At 44.2% G+C, this 26735-nt stretch overlaps 1 protein-coding gene across 1 annotated transcript in view; it reads right to left on the minus strand.

Moving 5' to 3' along the window:
* Positions 1–26735, minus strand: part of LOC124711936 (polymerase delta-interacting protein 2) — a 62597-nt gene that overhangs the window by 16255 nt on the left and 19607 nt on the right. Inside the window, 1 exon segment of the mRNA XM_047242195.1 lies at positions 11435–11612. Coding sequence (XP_047098151.1) covers positions 11435–11612 — 178 coding nt within the window.

Consider the following 26735-nt stretch of genomic DNA (forward strand, 5'->3'; position numbering starts at 1 on the left):
TAGACTTTGCCTCCTTGTCTACAGTTCACTTACGAACTGAATTATATGATCGGGTGCAACTGTGTTCAAAATTCTCCCTCCAACCTATATAACAGAATTAATGACCTCACTAGTCACTCCTCCTACAAAGTAACTGAATATTTAGATATAAGTCATTCTGAAGATGCCTGCCAAGGATAGACTAGCATGGGGAGTTATCTCAAACTAGTCTTTGGTCTGAAGATCAGCAGCACATTAATAAAAAATTGGATACTTTCGGTTGTTGTTTAAAGTAGTACAACTAGATAATTCTGCCCACAAGTCTAATAAGTAAAACTGTGGATTTCCATTAAACATGCCAGATATTTTGTTCATAACTTCTATATCACTCGTCTCTGTCATTTGATGTTCTGTGTAAGGAAGACGATAGATACCAGTTCTTTTACAAAAACTATACACATCATCTTGAAACAGAAGGACACAAATATTGCTATAATGTGTGTTGATTACAATGAAAGGGCAGTACATTCTAAGATAGCAGACATCAGCATCAAATGAGATGCAAGCCACTGTCATTAGCATCATTAGTGTCAACAGGACAGCGTGGAACTACATTATAGTTACCTGTGATAACACGGACATTCTTTTTATGCAGCAGAGGATCATTTTTCAAACAATGGAAAATCCAGGATGAAGTAATGATGATCTTATGGAAAGAATAGATTACTATTCACCATACAGAGAAGACGTTTAATTGCACACCAGCAAAACAAAAAGACTGCTACACATTTGAGCTTTGGACCACAAGGCCTTCTTCTAAGGTAGAAGAGGCGCACACACGCATGCGCGCGCGCACACAACCAATGTGTCCAGTGGCTGACGCGACAGTGTATAGAGCAACTGCACCTAATGCGAAAGTAATCTGTGGTGGTGGTGGTGGTATGGAGGAGGCCGGGGTGAGGAGGGGGAGGGATAACAGGATAGGAATGGAGAAGGTGTAGAGCTGCTTGTGGGAGCATGCCGGCACATGATGGGGGCGGGGTAGGGCCCCTAAGTGCAGTCGGGAACTTTGAGGGAAGGAGAGAAGTGAGGGTGGAGGCTAGTAGGTGTGTTGGTGGTGTAGAAGGCTGTGATGTTGGAATGGGAGCAGGGAGGGAACAGCACTTGAGGGACACAGACTAGTGAACGTCCAGGCCGGGGGTGTTACAAGAGCATAGAATATACTGCAGGGAAAGTTCCCACCTGCACAATTCAGAAAAGATTGTGTCAGTAGGAAGGATTCATATAACACATGCTGTGAAGCAGTCACTGATGTGAAGACTTCTGTGTTAGGCAGCATGCTCAGCAACTCGGTGGTGCAGCTGTCTCTTAGCCACAGTTTGGCAGTGGCCACTCATGTGGACGGACAGATTGTCTGTTGTCATGCCTACACAGAAAGCAGCACAATGGTTGCAGCTTTTGTAGATCACCTGATTGCTTTCAAAGGTGGCCCTGCGTTTGATGGGATACGAGGTGCCTGTGACAAGACTGGAATAGCTAGTGATGGTTGGTTGGTTGGTTGTTTGAGGTTAAAGGGACCAAACAGCAAGGTCATCAGTCCCTTGTTTCAAATAGACTCCATTCTGCTAACGGGACATCTCAATATAGTCAGAAAAATAAAACGGATAAAGGGGAAACGTAAAAGGGCAGTCACGTTGTCATTAGTAAAAACAAATGAGGGAAGTTGGCAAGAGAACGAACCCAACACTATGCTGAAGCAGCATGGGCAAGACCACCTGTGACTTAAAAGGTACAACTGCTATAATGCAGAAAGTACGTATGGGAATAGAAAAACTAACCAAGCCTTAAAAAGAAGGGGTAAAAACAGAGTAAAAGGGAAAGAAAAGAGGATTCCGGTCAGGGAGGTGAATCGGGAATCTCTGAACACTGCCTACAGTGGGAGACACCCAAACACTCACCGCCCTGCCCCAACACCAGAGGGAGATTAAAAACTTTAAAACTGAGAATAAAAACCACTCTCCCGGAGGAAACCTAGAACCAGAGAGACCATCCGGGAATCGTCAGCCAACATCAAAGGTAAAGTGTGGGGGAGTCTGTACTTAGAACGCAGAGCCAAAAGAAGGGGGCATTCAACCAAAATGTGGGCCACTGACTGGAAGGCTCCACAACCACATAGCGGGGGTGGCTCATCACGCAAAAGGAAACCATGGGTCAGCCTGGTATGGCCAATGCGGAGACGACACAGTGTGGTCGAGTCCTTGCGGGAGAGGCTAAAGGAAGAACGCCATGGGCCTGGATTCACCTTAATGGCACGAAGTTTATTAGACAGTGGAGTAGCCTCCCAAGAATTGGCCCATGACTGTGCAAAGTGAGATTTGATGTGAAGCCGTAAATCCGCTGCAGGAGGGGTTACAGAAAATGGGGGGTAAGTAACTGCTCCCCCAGCCAAACGATCAGCGAGCTCATTACCCGGGATACCCACATGGCCCGGGACCCATAGGAAGTCAATGGAACAAGCAGCACGGTGAAGATCAGCGAGATGGTCATGGATGGCAGAGACCAAGGGATGGCGCGAAAAACACCGGTCAATAGCAAGAAGGCCACTCATCGAGTCCGTACATAACAAAACGCGGTTGTGTTGGGATTGTTTAATAAAGGTAAGGGCCCGGGAAATTGCCATCAATTCCGCAGTAAACACCCCACATGAGGGTGGCAGTAGATGATTTTCCGTTCCAACAAAGGACGTGAAGGCATACCCAACATGATCAGCAGATTTAGAGCCATCAGTGTAAAAAACAACAGCATCCCGAAACTCCCATAAAATTTGGCGGAAAAAGGAACGGAACACCACCGGGGGGGATGGAATCTTTCGGACCGCGGCGGAGATCCATCCGAATTCGAGGCCGAGGAACTAACCAAGGAGGGGTGGAGGGGAGGGAGCGAGGAAGACAGGACAAAGAAGGAAGCCGAAAATCACGGTTAAGAGACGCAAGGCGCAGCCCAACCGGTAAACCCGCCCGAGGGCGGGAGTCAGGCGGGCGACGTCCATGGTCTGGGAATAGGATAGAATAGGAAGGATGAGCGGGAGAAGAACGGATAGTAAGGGCATAAGACACCAGAAGCTGGGACCGCCGAACAGAAAGGGGGGGGGATCCCAGCTTCAACCAGGAGACTATCAACAGGGCTAGTAGGGAAGGCACCGGTGGCCAAACGGATACCACGATGGTGGACTGGATCCAGCACGTGCAGCGTGGAAGGAGCAGCTGAACCATAAACTTGACAACCATAGTCCAAACGTGACAGAACTAGAGCACGATAAAGACGGAGGAGGAGGGAACGGTCCGCACCCCAGGAGGAGTGGGCAAGGAAGCGAAGGACATTGAGTTTACGGAAACAACCTACCTTCAGGAGTCTGATATGGGGCAGCCAAGTGAGCTTGTTGTCGAAAAGAAGACCTAGGAAACGAAACTGTGGAACCACAGGCAATCTTTGTGCAGCGAGATAGAGCTCTGGATCAGTGTGGACCGTAGTACGGCGACAGAAGTGGACCACCCGCGATTTTAAAGGAGAGAATTGAAACCCGTGTGAGAGGGTCCATGCAGAGGCACGCCGTATAGCCACCTGGAGCTGCCGTTCTGCAGATGGCATCGAGGAGGAACTAACCCAAATGCAGAAATCATCCACATACAGGGCAGGGGCAACCAAGGGACCGACAGAGGCCACAAGTCCATCGATAGCAATGAGGAAAAGAAGGACACTCAAGACAGAACCCTGTGGGATGCCCGTCTCCTGGGTCCGTGGAGAACTAAAAGCAGTACCAACTCGAACTCTGAATGACCGATGGATCAGGAACTGGCGGATAAAAATCGGGAGTGGGCCCCGAAGACCCCACTGATGAAGGGTTAGTAAGATGTGATGGCGCCAGGCCGTGTCATAGGCCTTGCGAAGGTCAAAAAACACTGCAACCAAATGGCGGCGCTGGGAAAAAGCCTGCCGAACTGCGGATTCCAAGCGAAGCAAATGATCGATTGGAGATCGTCCCTCTCGAAAGCCACACTGGTAAGGGGACAATAGATCCCGAGATTCGAGGACCCAAGTGAGCCGACGGGCTACCAGCCGTTCAAGTAACTTACAACCAACATTGGTCAAACTAATTGGCCGATAGCTGTCAACAGATAGGGGGTTCTGACCAGGCTTAAGGACAGGAACCACAATGCTATCCCTCCACTGAGAAGGGAAGTCACCCTGGAGCCAGATACGGTTAAACACCCGAAGAAGATGGTGCCGTTGTGGAGCACTGAGATGTTGAAGCAGCTGGTTATGAATGGAATCTGGGCCAAGGGCCGTATCATGAGAAGAAGATAGAGCAGAAAGAAATTCCCATTCAGTGAAAGGTTCGTTGTAAGATTCTGACTCACAAGTGGTGAAACATAAGGTGACAGCTTCAGCCTGGTGTTTGTGATGAAGGAAAGCAGCTGGATAGGAGGCCGACGCTGATGCCACTGCAAAATGGGTCGCAAGGTGTTCTGCGAGAACTAATGGGTCCGTACAAATGCCATCTGGGAGGTGAAGGCCTGGGAGGGTGGACTGCCGATGGCAACCTTGGAGAGAGCGAAGTGTAGCCCATACCCGTGACAGAGGGACAGTGGAACCAAGGGAAGAAACGAATCGTTCCCAACATATCCGCTTGCTCTGTTTGATTAAATAACGGGCTTTAGCGCGAAGGCACTTAAAGGTAGAAAGGCTGGCTACAGATGGGTGCCTCTTAAAGTGTTGCAAAGCTCGACGGCGATCACGGATGGCAATGGCAATGGCCGTACGACGACGAAATTGTCCAGATGAGCGCGGGACAGCAAGGTTAGCAGCGCGAACAATCGCGTCAGACACGTCACGTAGGACGTCATCAATACAACCCGACAAAGAGGGAGAAAACTCGACCTGTGCAGTATATAGAGGCCAATCGGCGCGGTGGAAAGACCAACGAGGTAACCTGTCCATCGGGGAGCGGGAAGGGAGCGTGATAATCAACGGGAAATGGTCACTATCACAAAGGTCGTCGTGTGGTGACCAGTGTAATGAAGGGAGGAGAGAGGGAGAGGAAAGAGAAAGATCAATGGCAGAAAAGGTACCATGACCAGCACTGAAATGAGTAGGGGAGCCATCATTAAGAAGGCACAGGTCGTGGTCTGCAATAAATTGGTCTATAAGAAGACCTCGTCTAGATGGAAAGGCACTGCCCCACAAAGGATGATGAGCATTAAAATCCCCAAGGAGGAGGAAGGGAGGAGGAAGTTGCTGAAGAAGGGTGGTTAAGGCAGCAGGTGTAAGAGTCCTGTCAGGAGGGAGATAAAGATTGCATACTGTGACTGCAGAGTCTAAGTGGACCCTAACAGCAACCGCTTCCAATGTAGTTTGGAGAGGAATCCACGTGCTAGCAATGTCTGTACGGACCAACGTACAAACGCCACCAGAAGCCCGCAAGGGTCCGACCCGATTGCGACAGAAAACACGGAACCCACGGAGGGTCGGTGAGTGAGCATCAGTAAAATGAGATTCCTGGAGAACCACACAAGCTGCTGAGTAGGACAAAAGAAGGGATTTCAATTCCGGAAGGTGACGATAGTAGCCATTACAATTCCATTGGAGAACCACAGAACGATGGTTTAAATGAGGGCTGAACACGCTAAATCCAGTCATACCGCCGGGTCCCCTCCCGTCACCGACAAGGAGGGGGTGACATCCATAAACGACAGGTCAGAATCCGGTTGTGAAGCCGGGGAAGGGACCTCCGGTGACACCAGAGGCTCTTTGTCCCGGGACTTATGTTTCTTCTTCTTTTCAGGCTGAGATCGAGGAGGGCTGTGTGGCATAATGGAGCCAGCTGCAGCAAGATCAGGAACAGAAAGAGACCGAGCGACCTGGGGGCCGATAGACCGCGGCTCTCGCGGTCGCCGCGCTGCAGCAGACCTTTGACCTGGAAGGTGCCGGGAAGGGGCATCCCGGGAGAGGCGCCCTTGACCGGCAGACGCCGAAGGAGTGGGACACTTCTCCGGCTGGGGAGGGGGAGCGGCGCCCAGAGGAGAAGGTGTGGGAGCCGCAGGGGAGGGGGGAAGGAGAGGGGTCCGGGATGGGGGTAAGGAAGGGGGAAGGAAGGGATGAAGAGGTAACCAAGGCGTAACTAGATGTCATGGACACAGGGTGCAATCGTGCATATTTCTTACGGGCCTCTGTGTAGCTTAAACGATCAAGAGACTTATACTCCTGTATCTTTTTTTCTTTCTTATAGACTGGGCAATCTGCTGAACGTGGAGAATGACTACCATGACAATTTACACATACAGGAGGGGGAACACAGGGACTCCCCTCATGGAGTGGACGTCCACAGTCACCACAGAGAGGGTCCTGGGTACAGCGAGAAGACATGTGGCCAAAACGCAAGCACTTAAAACACCCCATAGGAGGTGGGATGTACGGCTTCACATCACAGCGATAGACCATAATCTTAACTTTCTCAGGAAGGGTATCCCCTTCAAAGGCCAGGATAAAGGCACTAGTATCAATACGATTATCTTTAGGACCCTTCTGAACACGCCGAACAAAGTGAACACCCCGCCGTCCGAGATTGTCCCGAAGTTCCTCATCAGTTTGAAGGATGAGGTCTCTGTGAAAAATCACACCTTGTACCATATTTAGAGACTGGTGAGGGGTAATGGACACTGGAATTGTGCCAAGATGGGTACAGGCACGAAGGGCCGCAGATTGGGCAGCCAAAGCAGTTTTTATCAGTAACGAACCCGACCGCATCTTGCTCAGGGAGTCCACTTCGCCGAACTTGTCTTCAATGTGTTCCACAAAGAATAAAGGTTTGACACTGGTGAAAGTATCTCCATCAGTCCTGGTGCAAACTAGATAACGGGGGAAAGGTTTTGCCCCTAGACGACGGGCCTGACCCTCTTCCCAGGGGGTAGCCACGGAAGGGAAGGCCGAAGGGGCAAGAGAAGCAGCACTTGAGGAATCAGTACCACGCAGAGAGACGGCCGCAGAAGAGCGGCCAGAGTTTTGGACCCGTATGCGTTTCATCTGCATAGCGTCCGCCCTGATACCACCCACTCCGATCAGGGGCTCTCCTCACGGGCGCCACCCAGCCACAGCAAGGGCCGTCTGGCACGGCGGCCATTGCCGGGAGTTCCGATGCTCCAGGATGATGAGCAACCACTCCAAGGCATGCATGAGGAGGTCACAGCTCAGGTATCAGAAGTGTGATCCCTGTGTGTTCAGGGGGCTCAACCAAAAGGGTACATAGCGACCCCACCACACGGGCTGGCTACCGTGCTGGCTATGCACCCTAGCATCAGACAACGACGTAAAAGAAAAGGTGGAATGTACTAGTAGGGCACACGTCGGAGACACTAGGTAAGGTGCTCTTCCCCAAATGGCTCACACTACGGAAGAGAAATTTTGGAATGGAGGTCAAACCCCAGAGGGGGACCAAGGAATGCCAAAAGGAGGAGATGATTACGCAACAAAGCCGGAGTGTAAAACCAACAGAACCAGGAGGATAGCGGGGGCCAACATAAGCAAGGACACCAATAGAGGGAGAGGAGAGGGCGAGGGGAAAGGGGTATGGAGGGGAAAGGAGGGGAAGGGAAAGGAAATGCAGCCCGGGAGAGAAAGAAGGCTGCAATGGCTCGGGGCCCCGTGCTCGCCACGCACGTATCCACGAAAGAGTTGTGGACCCCCTGGGGGGGAATAGCTAGTGAGGGGAGGTTGTATGGCACAGCTGGTGCATCTATATCTATTGCAGGGATATGAGCCATGATGCAAGGAGTTGGAAGCAGGGGTGAAATAAGGGTTGACGAGGATCAAGAATATTGCACAGGTTCAGTGGACAGCGGAATACCACTGTGGGAGGGATGGGTGGATGTTTTTGTTGTGGTCTTCAGTCCTGAGACTGGTTTGATGCAGCTCTCCATGCTAGTCTATCTTGTGCAAGCTGCTTCATCTCCCAGTGCCTACTGCAACCCACATCCTTCTGAATCTGCTTGGTGTATTCATCTCTTGGTCTCCCTCTACGATTTTTACACTCCACACTGACCTCCAATACTAAACTGATGATCCCTTGATATCTCAGAACATGTCCTACCAATCGATCCCTTCTTCTAGTCAAGTTGTGCCACAAACTTCTCTTCTCCCCAATCCTATTCAATACCTCCTCATTAGTTATGTGATCTACCCACCTAATCCACAACATTTTTCTGTAGCACCACATTTTGAAAGTTGTCCAAAGTATTTATTGTCCATGTTTCACATCCATACATGGCTACACTCCATACAAATATTTTCAGAATCGACTTCCTGACACTTAAATCTATAGTCAATGTTACCAAATTTCTCTTCTTCAGAAACACTTTCCTTGCCATTGCCAGTCTACATTTTATACCCTCTCTACTTCGACCATCATCAGTTATTTTGCTCCCCAAATAACAAAACTCTTTTACTACTTTAAGCGTCTCATTTCCTAATCTAACTCCCTCAGCACCACCCGACTTAATTCGACTAATTCCATTATCCTTGTTTTGCTTTTGTTGATGTTCATCTTATGTCCTCCTTTCAAGACACTGTCCATTCCATTCAACTGCTCTTCCAAGTCCTTTGCTGTCTCTGACAGAATTACAATGTCATCGGCGAACCTCAAAGTTTTTATTTCGTCTCACTGAATTTTAATACCTACTCCAAATTTTTCTTTTGTTTCCTTTACTGCTTGCTCAATATACAGATTGAATAACATCGGGGATAGGCTACAACCCTGCCTCAGTCCCTTCCCAACCACTACTACCCTTTCATGTCCCTCGACTTTTATAACTGCCATCTGGTTTCTGTACAAATTGTAAATAGCCTTTCGCCCCCTGTATTTTACCCCTGCCACCTTCAGAATTTGAAAGAGAGTATTCAAGTCAACATTGTCAAAAGCTTTCTCTAAGTCTACAAATGCTAGAAACATAGGTTTGCCTTTCCTTAATCTATTTTCTAAGGTAAGTCATAGGGTCAGTATTGCCTCACGTGTTCCAATATTTCTACGGAATCCAAACTGATCTTCCCCGAGGTCGGCTTCTACCAGTCTTTCCATTCGTCTGTAAAGAATTTGCGTTAGTATTTTGCAGCTGTGACTTATTAAACTGATAGTTCGGTAATTTTCACATCTGTCAACACCTGCTTTCTTTGGGATTGGAATTATTATATTCTTCTTGAAATCTGAGGGTATTTCGCCTATCTCTTACATCTTGCTCACCAGATGGTAGAGTTTTGTCAGGACTGGCTCACCCAAGGCTGTCAGTAGTTCTAATGGAATGTTGTCTACTCCCGGGGCCTTGTTTCGACTCAGGTCTTTCAGTACACCGTCAAACTCTTCACGCAGTATCGTATCTCCCATTTCATCTTCATCTACATCCTCTTCCATTTCCATAATATCGTCCTCAAGAACATCACCCCTGTATAGACCCTCTATATACTCCTTCCACCTTTCTGCTTTCCCTTCTTTGCTTAGAACTGGGTTTCCATCTGAGCTCTTGATATTCATACAAGTCGTTCTCTTATCTCCAAAGGTCTCTTTAATTTTCCTGTAGGCAGTATCTATCTTACTCCTTGTGAGAAAAGCCTCTACATACTTACATTTATCCTCTAGCCATCCCTGCATAGCCATTTTGCACTTCCTGTCGATCTCATTTTTGAGACGTTTGTATTCCTTTTTGCCTGCTTCATTTACTACATTTTTATAGTTTCTCCTTTCATCAATTAAATTCAATATTTCTTCTTTTACCCAAGGATTTCTACTAGCCCTTGTCTTTTTACCTACTTGATCCTCTGCTGCCTTCACTACTTCATCTCTCAAAGCTACCCATTCTTCTTCTACTGCATTTCTTTCCACCATTCTTGTCAATTGTTCCCTAATGCTCTCCCTGGCAGTTTCTTCAACTTTAATCTACAGTTCATAACCAACAGATTGTGGTCAGAGTCCATGTGCCCCTGGAAATGTCTTACAATTTAAAACCTGGCTCCTAAATCTATCTCTAACCATTATATAATCTATCTGATACCTTCTAGTATCTCCAGGCTGCTTCGATGTATACAACCTTCTTTCATGATTCTTGAACCAAGTTGAGTGGATAGTAGCCCTTATTTCGGGACATGACAAGATGTAGTTGAAACCCTGACAGACAATGTGATTCAGTTGTTCCAGTCCTGGTCAGTGCTGAGTTATGAGGTGAGTGCTCCCTTGTGGCTGAACACTGAGTATGTGGGAGGTGGCAAATGACTAGAGTGACAAGGCACAGATGATCTGTTTTTGTACAAAGCTGGGAGGGTAATTTCAGTCTGTGAAGGTCTCAGTGAAACCCTTGGTATATTTGGCTAGGCTGTATGGAAGGGGCTTCTTGGTGTGAAATGGGACGCAGCCGAAAAAGTGGAGGTACTGCTGATAGTTTGTAGGTTTGATATGGATGGAGGTACTAATGTAGCCATCCTTAAGGTGGAGGTCAACGTTGAGGAGGTGGCTTGTTGGGCTGAGGAGGACCACATGAAGTGAATGGGTGAGAAGGTTTAGAGGTTCTGGAGGCATGTAGATAGCGTTCCCTTACCCTAAGTCAAGAACACAAAGTGTTATCAATGAATCTGAATCAGGAGAGGAGTTTGGCATTCTGAGTGGTTAAGAAGAATTCCTCCAGATGGCATTATTTCCATTTATCTCCAGTGTCAGTAACCTAAAAACTGAAAATAAAAATAAATGATTCGCGCATAGGAACTCAACCCCACAAGCCTCACGTTACCGTTCGGTACTCTTTCCATTGCCTGGAAGCTATGCTAACCTAAACGGCTCAAGCTTCAACCGAGCTGTCAAAAATGCTATTTTTTTCTAAACTCTGTGCCCTCTGGAGCTCTCACTTCTGTCATTTTCATTTCTGGTCAACCCCTGTTTCGAAATCTGTGAAGAGTAGATATGGTCCCCTTGTAAGTTAAAGAAAAGAAACAACAGATTAATGTTCTCTAGCACGTTCTCAATGACATGTGATTTATATATAAAACTGGGATGATCTAAGTGTTCATGTAGTCTGATGGTATCAGCTTAACCAGAACACAGTAACTCACAACTCAAACAACAAATCAAATAATAATATATAGTGTGTCACATGTCACTTTTGTAAGAACAGCAAGCTTACACGAGTTTAATCATTGGTTGCAAAATTTAACATGATCTTAATTTATAATAAAGGCAAGTTGCAGTTGCTTTTAAGAGTCAAGAAAGGTATTATTTTAAACCATTATTGTTTACCATAATGGAACAGTGCATTTCAAAAACTAGCATTCCATCTCAAGGCCAGAACCTGTACAAGTGCAACCAGAAACAATGTAATACTTCAAACAGACCTTCAAACTTATTCACATAATTAATATAATTTACCTCTGTCTGGCACATGAGACAAGAATTTGTCCACCAGTTCATGATGCAGTGGCTGCTTTTCAGTAGTTGTATATGGCAGTACATCCTCATGGGCTACATAGTCCAAGCCTGGTATAGCATACAAGCTACGACTGCTGTCTTGGTTACCAAGAAACGTAACTGCCTCTGTTTGTGCTCGCTGAAACAAACCAGTGACATATTATTAAACTGAAAATAAACCATGTCTGTGAACTCAAATGACAATCTGTTACCAATTCACAATCATAACCAACTAAACAGTGAGCCAACTGTATCTGCAAACATTGCTCCACTATAATGACAATAAAGTCTTAATAAAAACACATTAACTGACACCTGTGGGGTAGATCATAAAGTACTGGGGCTTTCTTGACCTTGGAATTTCTTCCTTTGGGACTAGTAAGCCTTACAGAGAAAAGCAAGCACAGGGAAGTAATGCATAATGGAAAGTTTCAGATGTGTGACAGCAGTTAATGAGACCATTTGGTGCACCATGTGTCACCCTGTTTACAATAACCAAAACTAAGTCTATCAAAAATCTGTTGTTATAACCAAAATGCTGAAATACAGAAGCATTGAAAAAAGTAGAGGCATTAGACCCGCAGCTGTCAAAAGATAGTAATATAGCTTAAGTATAAAGAAGCAAATTATGTCATTTTTGTGATTTTACAAAGCTCAACAAATTGGAAACCTTGTAGATGATCAGACTGTGTGATTATTATTTGTATCATGGTCAGACTGTGTGATTATTATTTGTATTTATCATGTGAAACAGCCATAAACATCAATTTACTTGACAGGCTAAATGCACACAGCAAATTTCCTATACCAATCTGCAAGAATTATTTTTAAATTAACACATTTTAAAAAATCCTTACTTTTAGTGAATTAGTATGTCTTCTTATCTAACTTCTGAGAAGATACTAAATACTGCATCATCACTAATTGTTATATGGCATAGGTTACAAGCAAATTTTAAGGATGGGGAAATTGCACTCATTCACATAATAATTGAGATCAATGAGACCCAAAACAAATATCAAAATGGTGAACAAATTTGCAATTTGAAGTTAAATTATATACACCCAAGTTTTACATGTGCAAGTTCAGTTTTGAGAGCCATGTGACTCCAAATTGGGAATGCCTGTACACATCGTCACATACATTTTACAGCTGTGGATTTTGCGTGGTCAGGGAGCTTTTTCTTAAATGTTTGCCTCTATAGATGCTGCATGCTGCTATGCTTAGAAGTACAAAATGACACTTGGAAAAACACAGGCACTGGGAACCTGCTAGAGATTATTCAGTGAGAAAAATAATCACATGCAAGAGGTTTTGTTGTCTGTTGTTCAACATAATCCTCAATGATCCCAACACATGGGAATTTGCATAGGAGACCAAAAGCTGTCGCATTGCTTTATGAATGCTGAATTTTAACAGAAAACAGAATTATATTAACACCAATCACCCTCAATAATCAAGTCACTGGTCTCCACAACATACAGTTTTAGACTATAAAGAATCTTCCTTGGATACGTCAGATGGATTTCAGAGAAAGTATGGTATAAATGCTCCGTGTGGCACTTCATCAGTTCCAGTTGCTTTCACAGGCATCTGACTCTTGCACACACTTGTAGCATACATTCCTACCATAGCTGGAAACTGTGCCGCTGCAGAATGTGACTATAACATGGCAGAGCCTATCGCATTTGACAGTGGCAATTTGCAGTAATCCGCAGGCTGCATTTTCTGACAAATGGATAAAGAGAGAAAATTTTCTCTGGATCCTGTTGGAGGTGCCAGATGTTGCATACTTTTAATCATCTGTGTTGCGTTCCACATCACTACCCCACCCAGGTAGTCTGCCACTCTGGTATGGGGGTGTATCAGTGTAGCCTAAATCTAGGTGAAGCCAAGAGTGGTGAGCATTACAGCAGGGATCCACAGATATCACCAGTGCCAGTCCCACTGTTTTTCCATGCCTTCTCATGGGCACCAATCGGGCAATGTACCCCCTGGAGCGACCAACAAGCAAGTCGTAGGTTATCAACATCGGTCTCAGCCATCGAGCAGATTAGTTGTATCAATCCATGTGACTTTGTAACTGATGGCCCAGCAAGTCAGCTGCAGCAACAGTGTTCATCAAGGATGTATCAACTAAGCAGTCCAGAGTCAGCACTTAGCAGCAGTCTGAAGCAAGAAGTCACCATTCTAGAAGCAGCGGTCTATAGTAAACATCTCACAAGGATAGGAAATGCCACCGCTCTTAGTGGTAATTGGTAATGGACATAGTCTCTGGACAGGTTTTTATTTCTGGAAGTGATTGTAATGTTCTGCCAGTTATCAGCATGGACAGATTCATGTACATGTCTAACCTGGAACATATGTTTTGGTTTACATGTGTGTTGCAATGAATAAGCATTCAATTACACTATATTAATTATGTACTGGTGTTCCAGAATCCAGTCACAACTGAGGTTATCACTGACATAAGTGATGGGATGCCGTTTACCATGCCCCTTAATTGCATATTGTAGTATTTGTGGCCTACTGTCCCAGCACCACAACATATGACATGACAAAAATGACCCTTCTCAGGGCCAAATAAACAAATCAGCCTTTGGAAATGAATATGCAACCTAACCACAGGCTAGGTAACGTGCAATGATGACGATTAATGATGTCAGAAAGCCTATAACCCCAGCCCCTTTTTTGTCAGCTACTTTGTTTCTTATTGTCCTTCACTCTGCCCCCCCCCCCCCCCCCAACACACACACACACACACACACACACACACACACACACACACACACACACACAAAAAAAGCGTGTAATAAAATCATCCTTCAATTACTGTCAGTTTTACTGAGAGAAAGAGGGGATATTACATTCAATGGAAACATCAGCTGATACCAAAACAACATTTACTGTTAACTGAGTGTTTCTATAAGAATTACAAAATTTGAAAACAGTTACCCGCCAATCATTTCAAAGCACGATATTTACAATGTACACCCACAATGCCCAAGATATAATAGAAGCTGTGTGATTTATCATTACAAATCCTATTCATTCAGTTCTGCATTATCCTACTATGTTGGAAGGAATGCCGGTGACTCATTTATTCCATTAACACATGTATCCTTTCAAAGCATTAGAATTTAAGTTCTGTGATAATAAATGGAGTCTTGTTTGGCCAAATTATGTACTGTCATTCAACAAAAGAAAAAAAACAGAAAACAAGGAAACAATTTGAGATAGCTAAATTCTTTATGGATGTCACTTTGTTAAAATAGCACGAGTTTTCAATTTTAACAGACACTTAATACACACTACCAGAGACAGATCATTACCATAAAATAATATAAGCAGACTGCGTTTTTCAGATAACGCTGACTGACACTCTATTAAAACATTAGTTTAGTGTTCTAACAATGGAAAATCTGGGATGGAATAACAACATGCAAAAGATTGTCGAACAGTCCACCGGTGTACTGCTGGCATGCAGTGTCCATGGGCACCATATGTCAGCGATTACAACATGTCACTGTCATCAGGTGTGCTGATGAACTGAGCTTCTGAGGACGTGCAGCCAACTAATATCCCCTGCCCTCAGGAACCTTTTACTCCACAGTCCACACCCGCAGCCACGGTGACTTTAGCATTCTACGTCTAAATCTACATACATACTCCGCAATCCACCATACGGTGCGTGGCGGAGGGTACCTCGTACCACAACTAGCATCTTCTCTCCCTGTTCCACTCCCAAACAGAACGAGGGAAAAATGACTGCCTATACGCCTCTGTACGAGTCCTAATCTCTCTTATCTTATCTTATCTTTGTGGTCTTTCCGCGAAATGTAAGTTGGTGGCAGTAAAATTGTACTGCAGTCAGCCTCAAATGCTGGTTCTCTAAATTTCCTCAGTAGCAATACAAGTAAAGAACGCCTCCTTTCCTCTAGAGACTCCCACGCGAGTTCCTGAAGCATTTTCCATAACACTCGCGTGGTGATCAAACCTACCAGTAACAAATCTAGCAGACTGCCTCTGAATTGCTTCTATGTCCTCCCTCCATCCGACCTGATAGGGATCCCAAACGCTCGAGCAGTACTCAAGAATAGGTCATATTAGTGTTTTATAAGCGGTCTCCTCTACAGATGAACCACATCTTCCCAAAATTCTACCAATGAACTGAAGACGACTATCCACTTTCCACACAACTACCATTACATGCTTGTCCCACTTCATATCGCTCTGCAATGTTACGCCCAAATATTTAATCGACGGGACTGTGTCAAGCACTACACTACTAATGGAGTATTCAAACATTACAGGATTCTTTTTCCTATTCATCTGCATTAATTTACATTTATCTATATTTAGAGTTAGCTGCCATTCTTTACACCAATCACACCTTCCCGTATACCACAGCATCATCAGCAAACATCCGCACATTGTTATCCACCCTATCCAAAAGATAATTTATGTAGATAGAAAACAACAGCGGACCTACCACACTTCCCTGGGGCACTCCAAATGATACCCTCACCTCCGATGAACATTCACCATCAAGGACAATGTACTGGATTCTATTACTTAAGAAGTCTTCGAGCCACTCACATACTTGGGAACCAATCCCATATGCCCGTACCTTAGTTAGGAGTCTGCAGTGGGGCACCGAGTCAAACACTTTCCGAAAGTCAAGGAATATGGCACCCGTCTGATACCCTTCATCCATGGTTCGCAAGATATAATGTGAAAAAAGGACGAGTTGCGTTTCACAGGAGTGATGCTTTCTAAAGCCGTGCTGATGATCGGACAGCAACTTCTCTGTCTCAAGGAAATTCATTTCATTCAAACTGAGAATATGTTCGAGAATCCTGCAACAAACCGATGTTAAGGATATTTATCTGTAATTTTGAGGATCCGTACTTCTACCCTTCTTATATACAGGCGTCACCTGCGCTTTTTACCAGTCGTTCGGGACTTTAAGTTGGGCAAGAGATTCATGATAAATGCAAGCTAAGTAAGGAGCCAATGCAGTAAATTAGTCTCTGTAAAACCGAATTGGAATCCCATCAGGGCCTGGCGATCTATTTATTTTCAACCCATTCAGCTGCTTCACAACCCCAGGGATGTCTATAACTATGTCCTCCATACGGGAATCTGTACGAGACTCAAACGGCGGTATGTTTGTACGATCCTCCTGCGTGAAAGATTTCTCAAATGCTAAATTTAAAATTTCAGCTTTCATTTTGCTGTCTTCCGTTGCCAGGCCAGATTGATCAGTGAGTGACTGGATGGAAGCCTTCGACCCGCTTACCGATTTTACGTAAAACCAAAATTTCCTTGGGTTTTCAGCAAGATCTTTTGCTAAGGTATGACGGCGGTAGTGGTTGAATGCTTTGCGCATCGCTCTTTTTACAGCAGCACAAATCTCTACTAACTTTTGCCTGTCCTCATTCTCCCAATCTTTCTTGTACCGCGAATGCAACTGCCTTTGCTTCCTGAGAATTCTCCAAATTGCGCTGTTAAATCACGGTAGGTCTTTTCCGTCCGTAACCCATTTTTTCGGCACATATTTGTCCAATGCGTAATTTACAATGTGTTTAAAATTTGCCCATAATTCTTCCACGACCATTGTACCAGAAGTAAATGAAGTCGATTCATTTACTAAGTGGGATGCTAAAATCTGCTTATCTGCTCTTTCTAGTAAGAATACTCTCCTAGCCTTCTTGACTGACTTTTTAACTTTCGCAACCATAGTCATGATGACAACATCATGATCAGTAATCCCTGTCTCAATACTGACACCGTCGATGAGGTCTGGTCTGTTCGTGGCTACCAGATCTAAAATATTTCCATTACGCGTTGGCTGTCGATTTACCTGCTCAAGACAGTTTTCGGATAATGTGTTCAAAAGTAATTCACACGATAGTTTGTCTGTACCACCTGTAATGAATCCATAGACATCCCAGTCTATACTAGGTAGGTTGAAGTCGCCTCCGACTAATATTGCATGATCCGGGTACTTCTGCGATACAGAGTGTAGACTGCCTTTGAATGATTCTAGAACTGTCACGGTGGAACCTGGTAGCCGGTAATAACACCCCACAATTAACTTAATTTCTCCTAGTCCTGTTAAACGTGTCCAGATAACTTCACAATCACACACTACTTCGACCTCAGTAGACACAATATTTTTGTCAACTGCAATGAAGACACCACCTCCTACAGTGTCTAATCTGTCTTTCCGATACATATTCCAACCCTCACTAAATATTTCAGAACTTCCAATCTCAGGGTTCAGCCAGGCCTCAGTCCCGTGAATAATTTGTGCGCCACTCGCTTCCTGGAGGGCAGTAAATTCAGGAACTTTATTCCGAACACTCTGAGAATTTACTGCTAATATCTTGATAGCTGAAGAGTCTTTACACCGAGCGCATCCTGATTCCCCTGCCTGCACGTCGACTGGTGAGTGTTCATCAGGACACCTCGCACTACTGCCTAGCCTAAAAAAACCCCCATGTGCAGGCCACAAGTACTCTGCTAACCGAGTAGCCGCTTCCTTTGTGTAGTGTACCCATGACCTGTCTAGGGGCGTCCTACAATTCCCCACCCAATAGTGTAAGTCTAGAAATCTGCAGCCAAGACCGTCACAGAGTCGACGAAGCCTCTGGTTGAGACCCTCCACTCAGCTCCAAACCAAAGGACCCCGATCCACGCTGGGAACAATGCTGCAAATAGAGAGCTCTGCTTGCACCCCGCGTGCGAGGCCAGCAGTCTTCACCAAATCTGCGAGCTGCCTGTACGAACTGAGGATCGCCTCAGAACCCAAGCGACAGGCATCACTGGTGCTGACATGAGCAACTACTTGCAGACGCAGGCAAGGCCGCCTCCACATCTAAGATGAGGCCCCCCTGGCAAACAAACCGAGTGCATGTTTGATTTCTTTCCAGCCTGAACGCTATTTCCCTAAGGGGCTCCATCACCCGCCTAACGTTGGAGCTCCCAATAACCAGCAAGCCTTTGCCCCCGTGTGCCTGCTCGGGCCCTGCTGAAGGAGCGGCCACCTGCCCACTGACAGGGCAAACGGGCGAGGCCAGCCGGACAGCCTCCACATTGACCCTCCGCCTCGAGTGACGCGAACGCGTTGCAGTCCGCCACTCACCCTGAGGTGAGGGCGGCCCCAACGCGCCGGGTACATTAGAAGGTGCCTCGGCAGCTGAGTCAGCGGACGCAGCAAGTGACACCTGGGGTGTCGCTAGCGACGCGCCAGACCCTCCGCCGTCGCTGCACCTCGAGGCAGCAGCCTGAAGGTGGCCAACCGCACGCTGAGCTGCTTGCGAACCGCGGCCAGCTCCTCCTGCGCCCGCACAGAGCATGCACACACCCTATCCATCCTACTGCTAATATCTAACGACTCCGCGAATTTATACTCTACAGCTATCAATAAGCAATATTACTCCTCTGAAATACGAGAATACGCAAGGATTTTATGTAATTAAATATGCAAGCGCACAAACACTTGGAAAGAATTTAAGAATCAAACTACAAAACAAATATGAAAGCTAAATACGCAACTCGCTACTGCACTGATATTTCACCAGCAGCTGCTCAAGGCTCACTCATTGGCATCGGTGGTAGCATTGATGAAGGTGCTCTGTTTGCCCTGTTCACCAGATCATTTTGTTTACTGAGAGTCTTCTTAATTAAACTCAGTGCTGGTTCCCAAACCTTACTAACATTATAGCTGGAATCTCCGTTGATGAGATAGTCTCTGGTACGAGTTCCTATGGCCTCTCTAATGACACTGTTAAAGTACATGGAAGTCTGTGCTAAGAGCCTGGCCCATTCATACTTCATCACATAATTCTCGAATAAACAGTGCTCTGCAACTGACGACTTGTTGGGATACATCAGTCGAGTGTGACTCTTGTGTTCTCAGCAACGATCTTCATTGGTGTGCACTGTCTGCCCTCTATATCTTTCCACACTGACATGCAATATGGTATATGCCAGCCTTCTGCAAACCAAGATCATCTTTGAAGCTTCCTATTAACGCTCGTGTTTTATTGGGCAGGCAAAACACTTTTACTTGGTGGTTTTTCAATAGGTGTCCAATTTTTCAAGATGGTGCACCACTGTATGGTATAAAGGCTGTGTCTGCGTTTTTCTTCATGACTTCTATTGTTTGCACAGGTAGTACTGTTGTGGTTGGGTGGAGAGCGTGCGAATGTGCCACTCTGGGTACCCACTGTGTTTTTATTTTATTTATTTATTTATGTTTTTTATTTTTTTAGTACAATTCCAAGGTGTTCCCGTTCCTGGGGCAGGCTCTTTGCATCTGAAATGGTGTGCACCCTGTGTACTAATGTTTATGGTACCCCATTCCTCTCCAATGTTGGACTTCATAGGCTTGGTTCTTGTCAGAACACAGCAGGTTTCACAACATATTTCTTCATCTGCCTCAGGAGGTAGTCATGCCACAACCCGGTCAGAGCAAACTTAAGTCCCTTTTCCAGAATTGAAACTGCATCATGAACCAGTTCTATGTCAGTCAGATTAATACCATAGTGTGTGGTGCCTCCAGTGATGGTTTGTGAAAGAGACGTGAGAATTTTGATATCTGATGTCCTGTGGCCTTCCTAAGGGCAGAATTGGCTGCAGCAAGGTACCACCATCAATCTGGTTCCAGTTCCAGGAATTAAAATGATTGGCCAGTTGTGAAGGTAGTCTAAAAGTAGTTCCTGGGAGTTTTTCTTGAGCCTTGTATTGGTATGTGAGAGTGTGTGCTTTATGCGCTGGAGCGTTGAGTACAACTCCTAGGAACTACCGAGACTACACTTTTACACTTGGGCCCCAGGGAAGTGTATGAGATCTCTTATATTCTTAACGTACATAAATTAATTATCAAATAATATCAAGTATACTGATCGTTGGGAACTGAGGAAGAGAACCGTTGGGAACTGAGGAAGAGAACTACATATTTACACTGACAGCCCAAGTATGTACGAAAGGGAAGAGTGGAAAATATTTGAATAATAGAATCCAGCATTAACTAGCCAATCATTTTAATTCCTGCCGTGCTCTGACGAGAACTAAGCCCATGAAGTCGACCATTACAAGCAGAGAGTGCCCCAGGCATCTTTCCTGCTGACAAAGCCAATGCTACAGTTATTCTTTCCCACAAGGACTATGATGAAGATGCAGAGCATGTCAGATAATGAATCCTATAGAAAGATCAAAGCTGATAACCACAAAGAAGGTGGAGAGAAAGACTAGGGCTCTTCTCAAGGATGCGGATTTACCAGAGGGGGTTGCCAAGAAACTGTATCCTCAAGGATCTGTACTACCAAAACTTTATTGACTTCCTAGAGTGAAACAAAGATGGGATGCTGTTACACCCCATTGTCAGCAACATTAGGGCACATATGTATTTGCTGGCATAATATCTGATGGATATACTAAGCCCTCATGCAGGTAAATACATTGATCACATCCGTAATTCTGTGGATTTGTAAAATGCCTCGACAACTTGAAGGTGAAAGACTCAGATATCTTGGTGAGCTTTAATGTTGTCTTGTTACTCATCAGTGTACTTCTGAAATAATTACTAGAGGTTATTGGTCAGAAATTTGTCGAGAAGACCACCGATTTTTTCATGCATGTCCTGAGCTCCATCTACATTCTGTTCAATGGAGAATACTATGAACAAACAGACGGAATCACAAATGGCAGCCCACTCTTGCTTGTGGTCATGAATTTGTATATGAGTACTTTGAAGAGGAAGCCCTGTTATCAGAATGGAAACCTAACTTTTCCATTATATGGATTACCCATTCATCATCTGGCCCTATGAAAGGGACAAATTCCTTGCCTCCCTTACCCATTTGAACTCCATAAATTCCAAAATCAAATTCACTATGGAGACTGAAGCAGAAGGAAGATTACCATTCCTGGATGTCACGATGAAGAGAAGAGCTAATGGCACCCTGGGCCACAATGTGAACTGGAAGAAAACTCACACTTACCTGTACTTGCCTGCAGAAGAAAGGGTTACTAAAAACACTAGTACTCAGGGTGCACTCCATTTCAGACACACAAACTGCTCCAGGAGTTGGAACAACTAAGAACTGTATTCCAAAAAAAAAATTGGTACCCAGAATGGCAGATTAGGCATGTGTTATGCCCCATCACAACAATACAACCTGTTGAGACCAAAGAAGTCACAGACATAGTATTAGCCACTGTCTTTATATTGTACATTGGCACAACATCAGGAAAAATTGGACAAATAATTGAAGAAGCACCGAGTAAAAACTGTCTTTTTCCTGTCCAATAAAACATGGGCATTATTGGGAAGCATCAAAGATGATCTCGGTTTGTGGAAGGTAGGTATATACCAGGTTCCATGTCAATGTGGAAAAAAAATACTGGACAGACAGCGCACACCGTCTAAGATCATTGCTGAAGACACCAGAGGCACACACTCGACTGATGTATCCCAACAATTCAGCGGTTACTGAGCACTGTTTATCTGAGAATTATGGGGTGGAGAATGAATGGACCAGGGTCTTGGCACAGACTTCCATATACTGGGGCAGTGTCATTAGAGAAGCTGTAGAAATTCATATCAGGGATGGTCTCAAGCTGCGATTGCAGCTATAATCTTAGCAAGACTTGGGAACCAGCACCGAGTTCAATTACGAAAACTCTCAGCAAACAAAACAATCTGGTGACCAAGTCAAACAGAGCTCCTATATCAACACTGTCACAGCCTCTTAGCCTGGAATTTTTAATTAATGAAGACACCAGCCCTGAAAGCCGACACGTTATGACTACTACAGAAGCCAACACTAGCAACTCCTCAAACACCTATGTGCAGCCACGAATGTGGACTGTGGATGGAACAGCTTGTGGGATCGCGGGATAATAGATGGCTGCGCGGCCTCTGGAGCTCAGTTTGTCGGCTCACGTTCGATCAAAAAATATGCCAAGAGGAATTGAAGAATCACATCATACAAAAGATTGACTGCTGCTTAACACACGGAGGATGCATTCAGTGGCAGACAGGCATACAGTGGTGCATGCATACACACATGTACACTGGAGACAACAAGTGTGTGTGTGTGTGTGTGTGTGTGTGTGTGTGTGTGTGTGTGTGTGTGTGTGTGTGTGTGTGTGTGCAGGGTCTGATGAAGGGCTTAGACTCTTTGTCTGACAGATTATAATACCTAGCAATTCTTTTTTTATGTGCCTGTCTGCCACTCAACACCTGAACTATGTGGTGAGTTGCAATCTATCATTTTTCTTCAGTTGAACGTTGGGAATACAATTTTTTTTATTTTTATTTATTTATTTATTTTTGCTTTGTTGTGATGAAGCCATGAAAAACCTTATGGTCTAATAATCACACACACTAAGCTCGGCCCTCCTTATGGAAATATCCACTTGGCTGACAGCTATGACAGTTTGTTGCGAGGCATTTGTTTGTTGTTACTTTAGGGCACTAAACAGCTGAGCTCATAAGTGCCCTTGTAATAATTTAAAACGGTAAATTTTTTTTTTTGGTCATTAGTCTTCTGACTGGTTTGATGCGGTCCACCACGATTTCCTCTCCACCTGCAACCTACGTTCTCAATTATATGCTGGATGTATTCCAATCCCTGTCTTGCTCTACAGGTTTTGCCCTCTACAGCTCCCTCTAGTACCATGGGAGTCATTGCCTCATGTCTAAACAGATGTCCTATCCTCCTGTCCCTTCTGCTTATCAGTGTTTTCCCCATGTTCCTTTCCTCTCTGATTCTGCACAGAACCCCCTCATTCCTTGTTATCAGTCCATCTAATTTTCAACATTTGTCTGTAGCGCCACATCTCAAATGCTTCGATTCTCTTTTGGTCAATTATCGAATGAATTTGAAGTCAATAATACTCAGAGCCTAACTGAGTGAAGTAGAGGGATAGCTAAAGTTGATTACTTCCCCTTTGAGAAGGTTCCTCAAACAGTTGAGAATTAAATTTCCTTCATCATATCACTACAATGAATAAAAAGTAAAACTTGATCTACAACCTGTGCTGTATCTGCTAAAATATCTTATAACTCAGATGGGAAACATATTAAAATGTAAACAGTTATAAAATCGGCATTGGGTCAGAAAATGGTACACTGTCAATAGTTGTTTGCAGTAAGCAGAGTGGCATGGAGTCTCCACACAGAGGCTCTGGAGGGCATTAAGTGAACTGGATCATAACACACAACTGAGAAGCCTATATTGTCAGATGTACTGGGTGGTCTGATAGAAGATGTAAAGTTCTGCAGTAAAGATCAAGCACTGTTCTAGAAGCCAATATTGAAAATGCTTATTGCCAATGACAAAGATGCATCCGACATCGTGGTTGGACTCAGATGTATCAGTAGATGAAGGAAATGTATCCAAGTTGCATGCAAAGCTCAAGAAACTTACAATGATAGGTTGAACCTACAGTTGCGTCTTTGGGAAGTGAACTAAATCCAAGACGAATGTCAATCTCTGCACAAAGCCCAGGTGCTGAAGGGCTTTCATCCATCGGGAACATTGCAGGCAACTTAAAGTTAAGCTTCTGTAGCAGTATACAAAAGCGAACTCTGGGAGGCAACAAAGAAGTTGCACTTATCCCAAATTGGTGGTCAAGGGAGTCATCAAAAAGGACCCATAGGATGAATAGTTGGGCATAGAGGACAGATGGCACACACATCTGCTGAGGAGAACAAACATCACGTTGATCAGACAGTAGTAGTTCCACAGAGTCTGCACAGAGACAGAGTCATAACTGGGCTAGTGTAGAAAGCTCCAGTGGCCAAACTTATGCCTCAGAAGTGGACTGTGTTGTGATGGCATAAAAGAGACTGTCAAACAGATGAGTAAACGAGACACCCATAGTCCATTTTTGATCTGACAAGGGAGAGGTATAAGCAGAGGATGATTTTCTGATCTGCTCCCCATGAATAACCATTTAAAATACATTGGATATTTAGAGATCAAGTACAGTGTACTACCAAGTAAAAGATGTGGGAGAACCAACAGAGCTTCCTATTGAGCTTAAGCCCCAAAGATTTTGTGGTTTCAATGAAGAGCAACAGGACTGAGATGTAAGAATGATGGAAGAAACTCCTTGTGCCACCAGAAGTTCAGACAGACAGTTTTCTCAGTGGAAAAGTGGCAGCCATTGTCGATGCTCCACAAATGAAGACAACCGAGACATCACTGAATTTGTCGTTCAAGTAAACAGGTTCACTGAGAGCTGCTAGATCACAAAGTCATCTATTTCTTTATTTATTTATTATGCCATCCATAGACATTTTAAAATGTGTGGATGTTGTCAGTTTGTGTACATTTACATACTTACACAATTTTTCATTACATGTAGTTAATCATTGTGAGATAAGTTATTTACAATCATTTTAGTAAGGAATTCACGTATAGTGTGAAAACAGTGTTCCAGCAAATAAAATTTAAGATTTTTCCTAAAGCAGTACATGTTATCTGTTTCTTTTATTTTCTGCAGCAGTTTATTATGCAGTTTTACATCTCCATACAAGAAACTATTTTGAGTCTTTATGTTTATCTTTCCTGTCTAGGTGAAGACCGACTTTTACTATCATTATGAAAACTGCTATTTGTACTATAATTTTCTATATTCCTCTTGATATACACTATGGTTTGGCATATAAATCACAAGACACAGCTACAAATTCTAACATTTTGAAAATTTCTCTGCAATGGGCCCACTTACTGATCTCCATTATAATTCTTACTGCTCTCTTTTGCATTTTAAATACTGTCCGTAAATTCCGAGCACTGTTTCCCCAGAACATTATACCACAACTGAATGCTGAACGAACAACTAAAGTATACAGTTCTCAGACATTCATCACTGCATGCTGATGCAAGGACTCTTAAGTGCATAACATGTTGTTGATATCTTTTTTGAGAGTTTCACAACATGTTCATTCCACTTCATTTGGCTGTCAATGTGCAACCCTAACAATTTTGTTGTAGGTACATCATCTGCGAATATGTTATCTAGGTTTATATTTAAGAGACTGTTTCCTATTCATCCTAAAGCATACTGTATTTGTTTCTTTATGTTGAGGGTTACTTTGTTTTCCTGTGACCATTTGTAGACATCCCTCAGCACTTCAGTAGAACTTTCCAGCATTTGTGCTGGTGTCTTACTGGTGATTAATATGCTGCTGTCATCAGCAAACAATATCTTCTCTCCATGGCTGATACATCGTGGGAAATCTTTTATATATACCAGAAACAATACTGCGGCTGGCACTGTTCCTTGAGGGGCCCAATATATTTTTCTTAATGTACTTTGATCCACCAAAGACATGTGTGATATCTACTGACTGTACTTTTCTAAATATGAATGAAACCATTTGTTAACCAATCCCCTTATTCCTAGAACCTCTAACTTGCGCAACAGTTTCTAGTGACTGACTGTCAAACACCTTCAACAGGTCTAGGAAAAGGTCAGTTACATAGCTGTTCACATCTAATGCTTCTCAAACTGTTTCTGTGAATTGTGCTATTGCAGATTCTGTGCCTCTGCCAGGCCTGAAACCATACTGGTCTTTGCAGAGGAGGTTGAATTAGCTTAGATAGCTATAAGCCTGCTTTTCATTATTGTCTCTATCACTTTGGAAAAGGACGACAATAGGACTATTGGTATGTAGTTTTCAATGTTTTCTGCATTATCTTTCTTGTGAACTGGTAAAATTTTTGCATGCTTCAGATAGTCAGGAAAGCAACCAGTTTTGAAGTATTCATTTACGATTTCTGTTAGTGGAACTTTGATACCATTTATGCATTTTTTCAGCACACACACTGGGATTTCATCTAAACCTGTTGAGTTTTAGGTCTTTAATTGCCTTACAACATTCCTTACTTCCTCCTCAGTGGTTGGAAGCAATACCATTGAGTTAGCTATATGCTTCTGTGTTGGTTGATTAACACTTTTTGGAAAATTTTTCTGTAACTTTGTTGCAATGCTGCTGTCTGAATTAAGACTGAACCGCTTCCCATACTTCCTCATACTTATCCTCAACATGTTCAACAACAAACTGATGCTTCGTAGGTAGAAAGGAATCCCCGTCCATTCTGCTACAGACTAAATACCGAGGCGAATATGGCTCTCTTCTTTCTGTAGCCCTACATTCCTCTCATAGCGTAGCAGGGGAGGGAAACAATTTAGGGTCATATCTGTCAGCACTGTACTCGATCTTGCCCTTTTT

The sequence above is a fragment of the Schistocerca piceifrons genome, chromosome 8, assembly GCF_021461385.2.
Source record: "Schistocerca piceifrons isolate TAMUIC-IGC-003096 chromosome 8, iqSchPice1.1, whole genome shotgun sequence".
Taxonomy (NCBI): Eukaryota; Metazoa; Arthropoda; class Insecta; order Orthoptera; family Acrididae; genus Schistocerca; species Schistocerca piceifrons.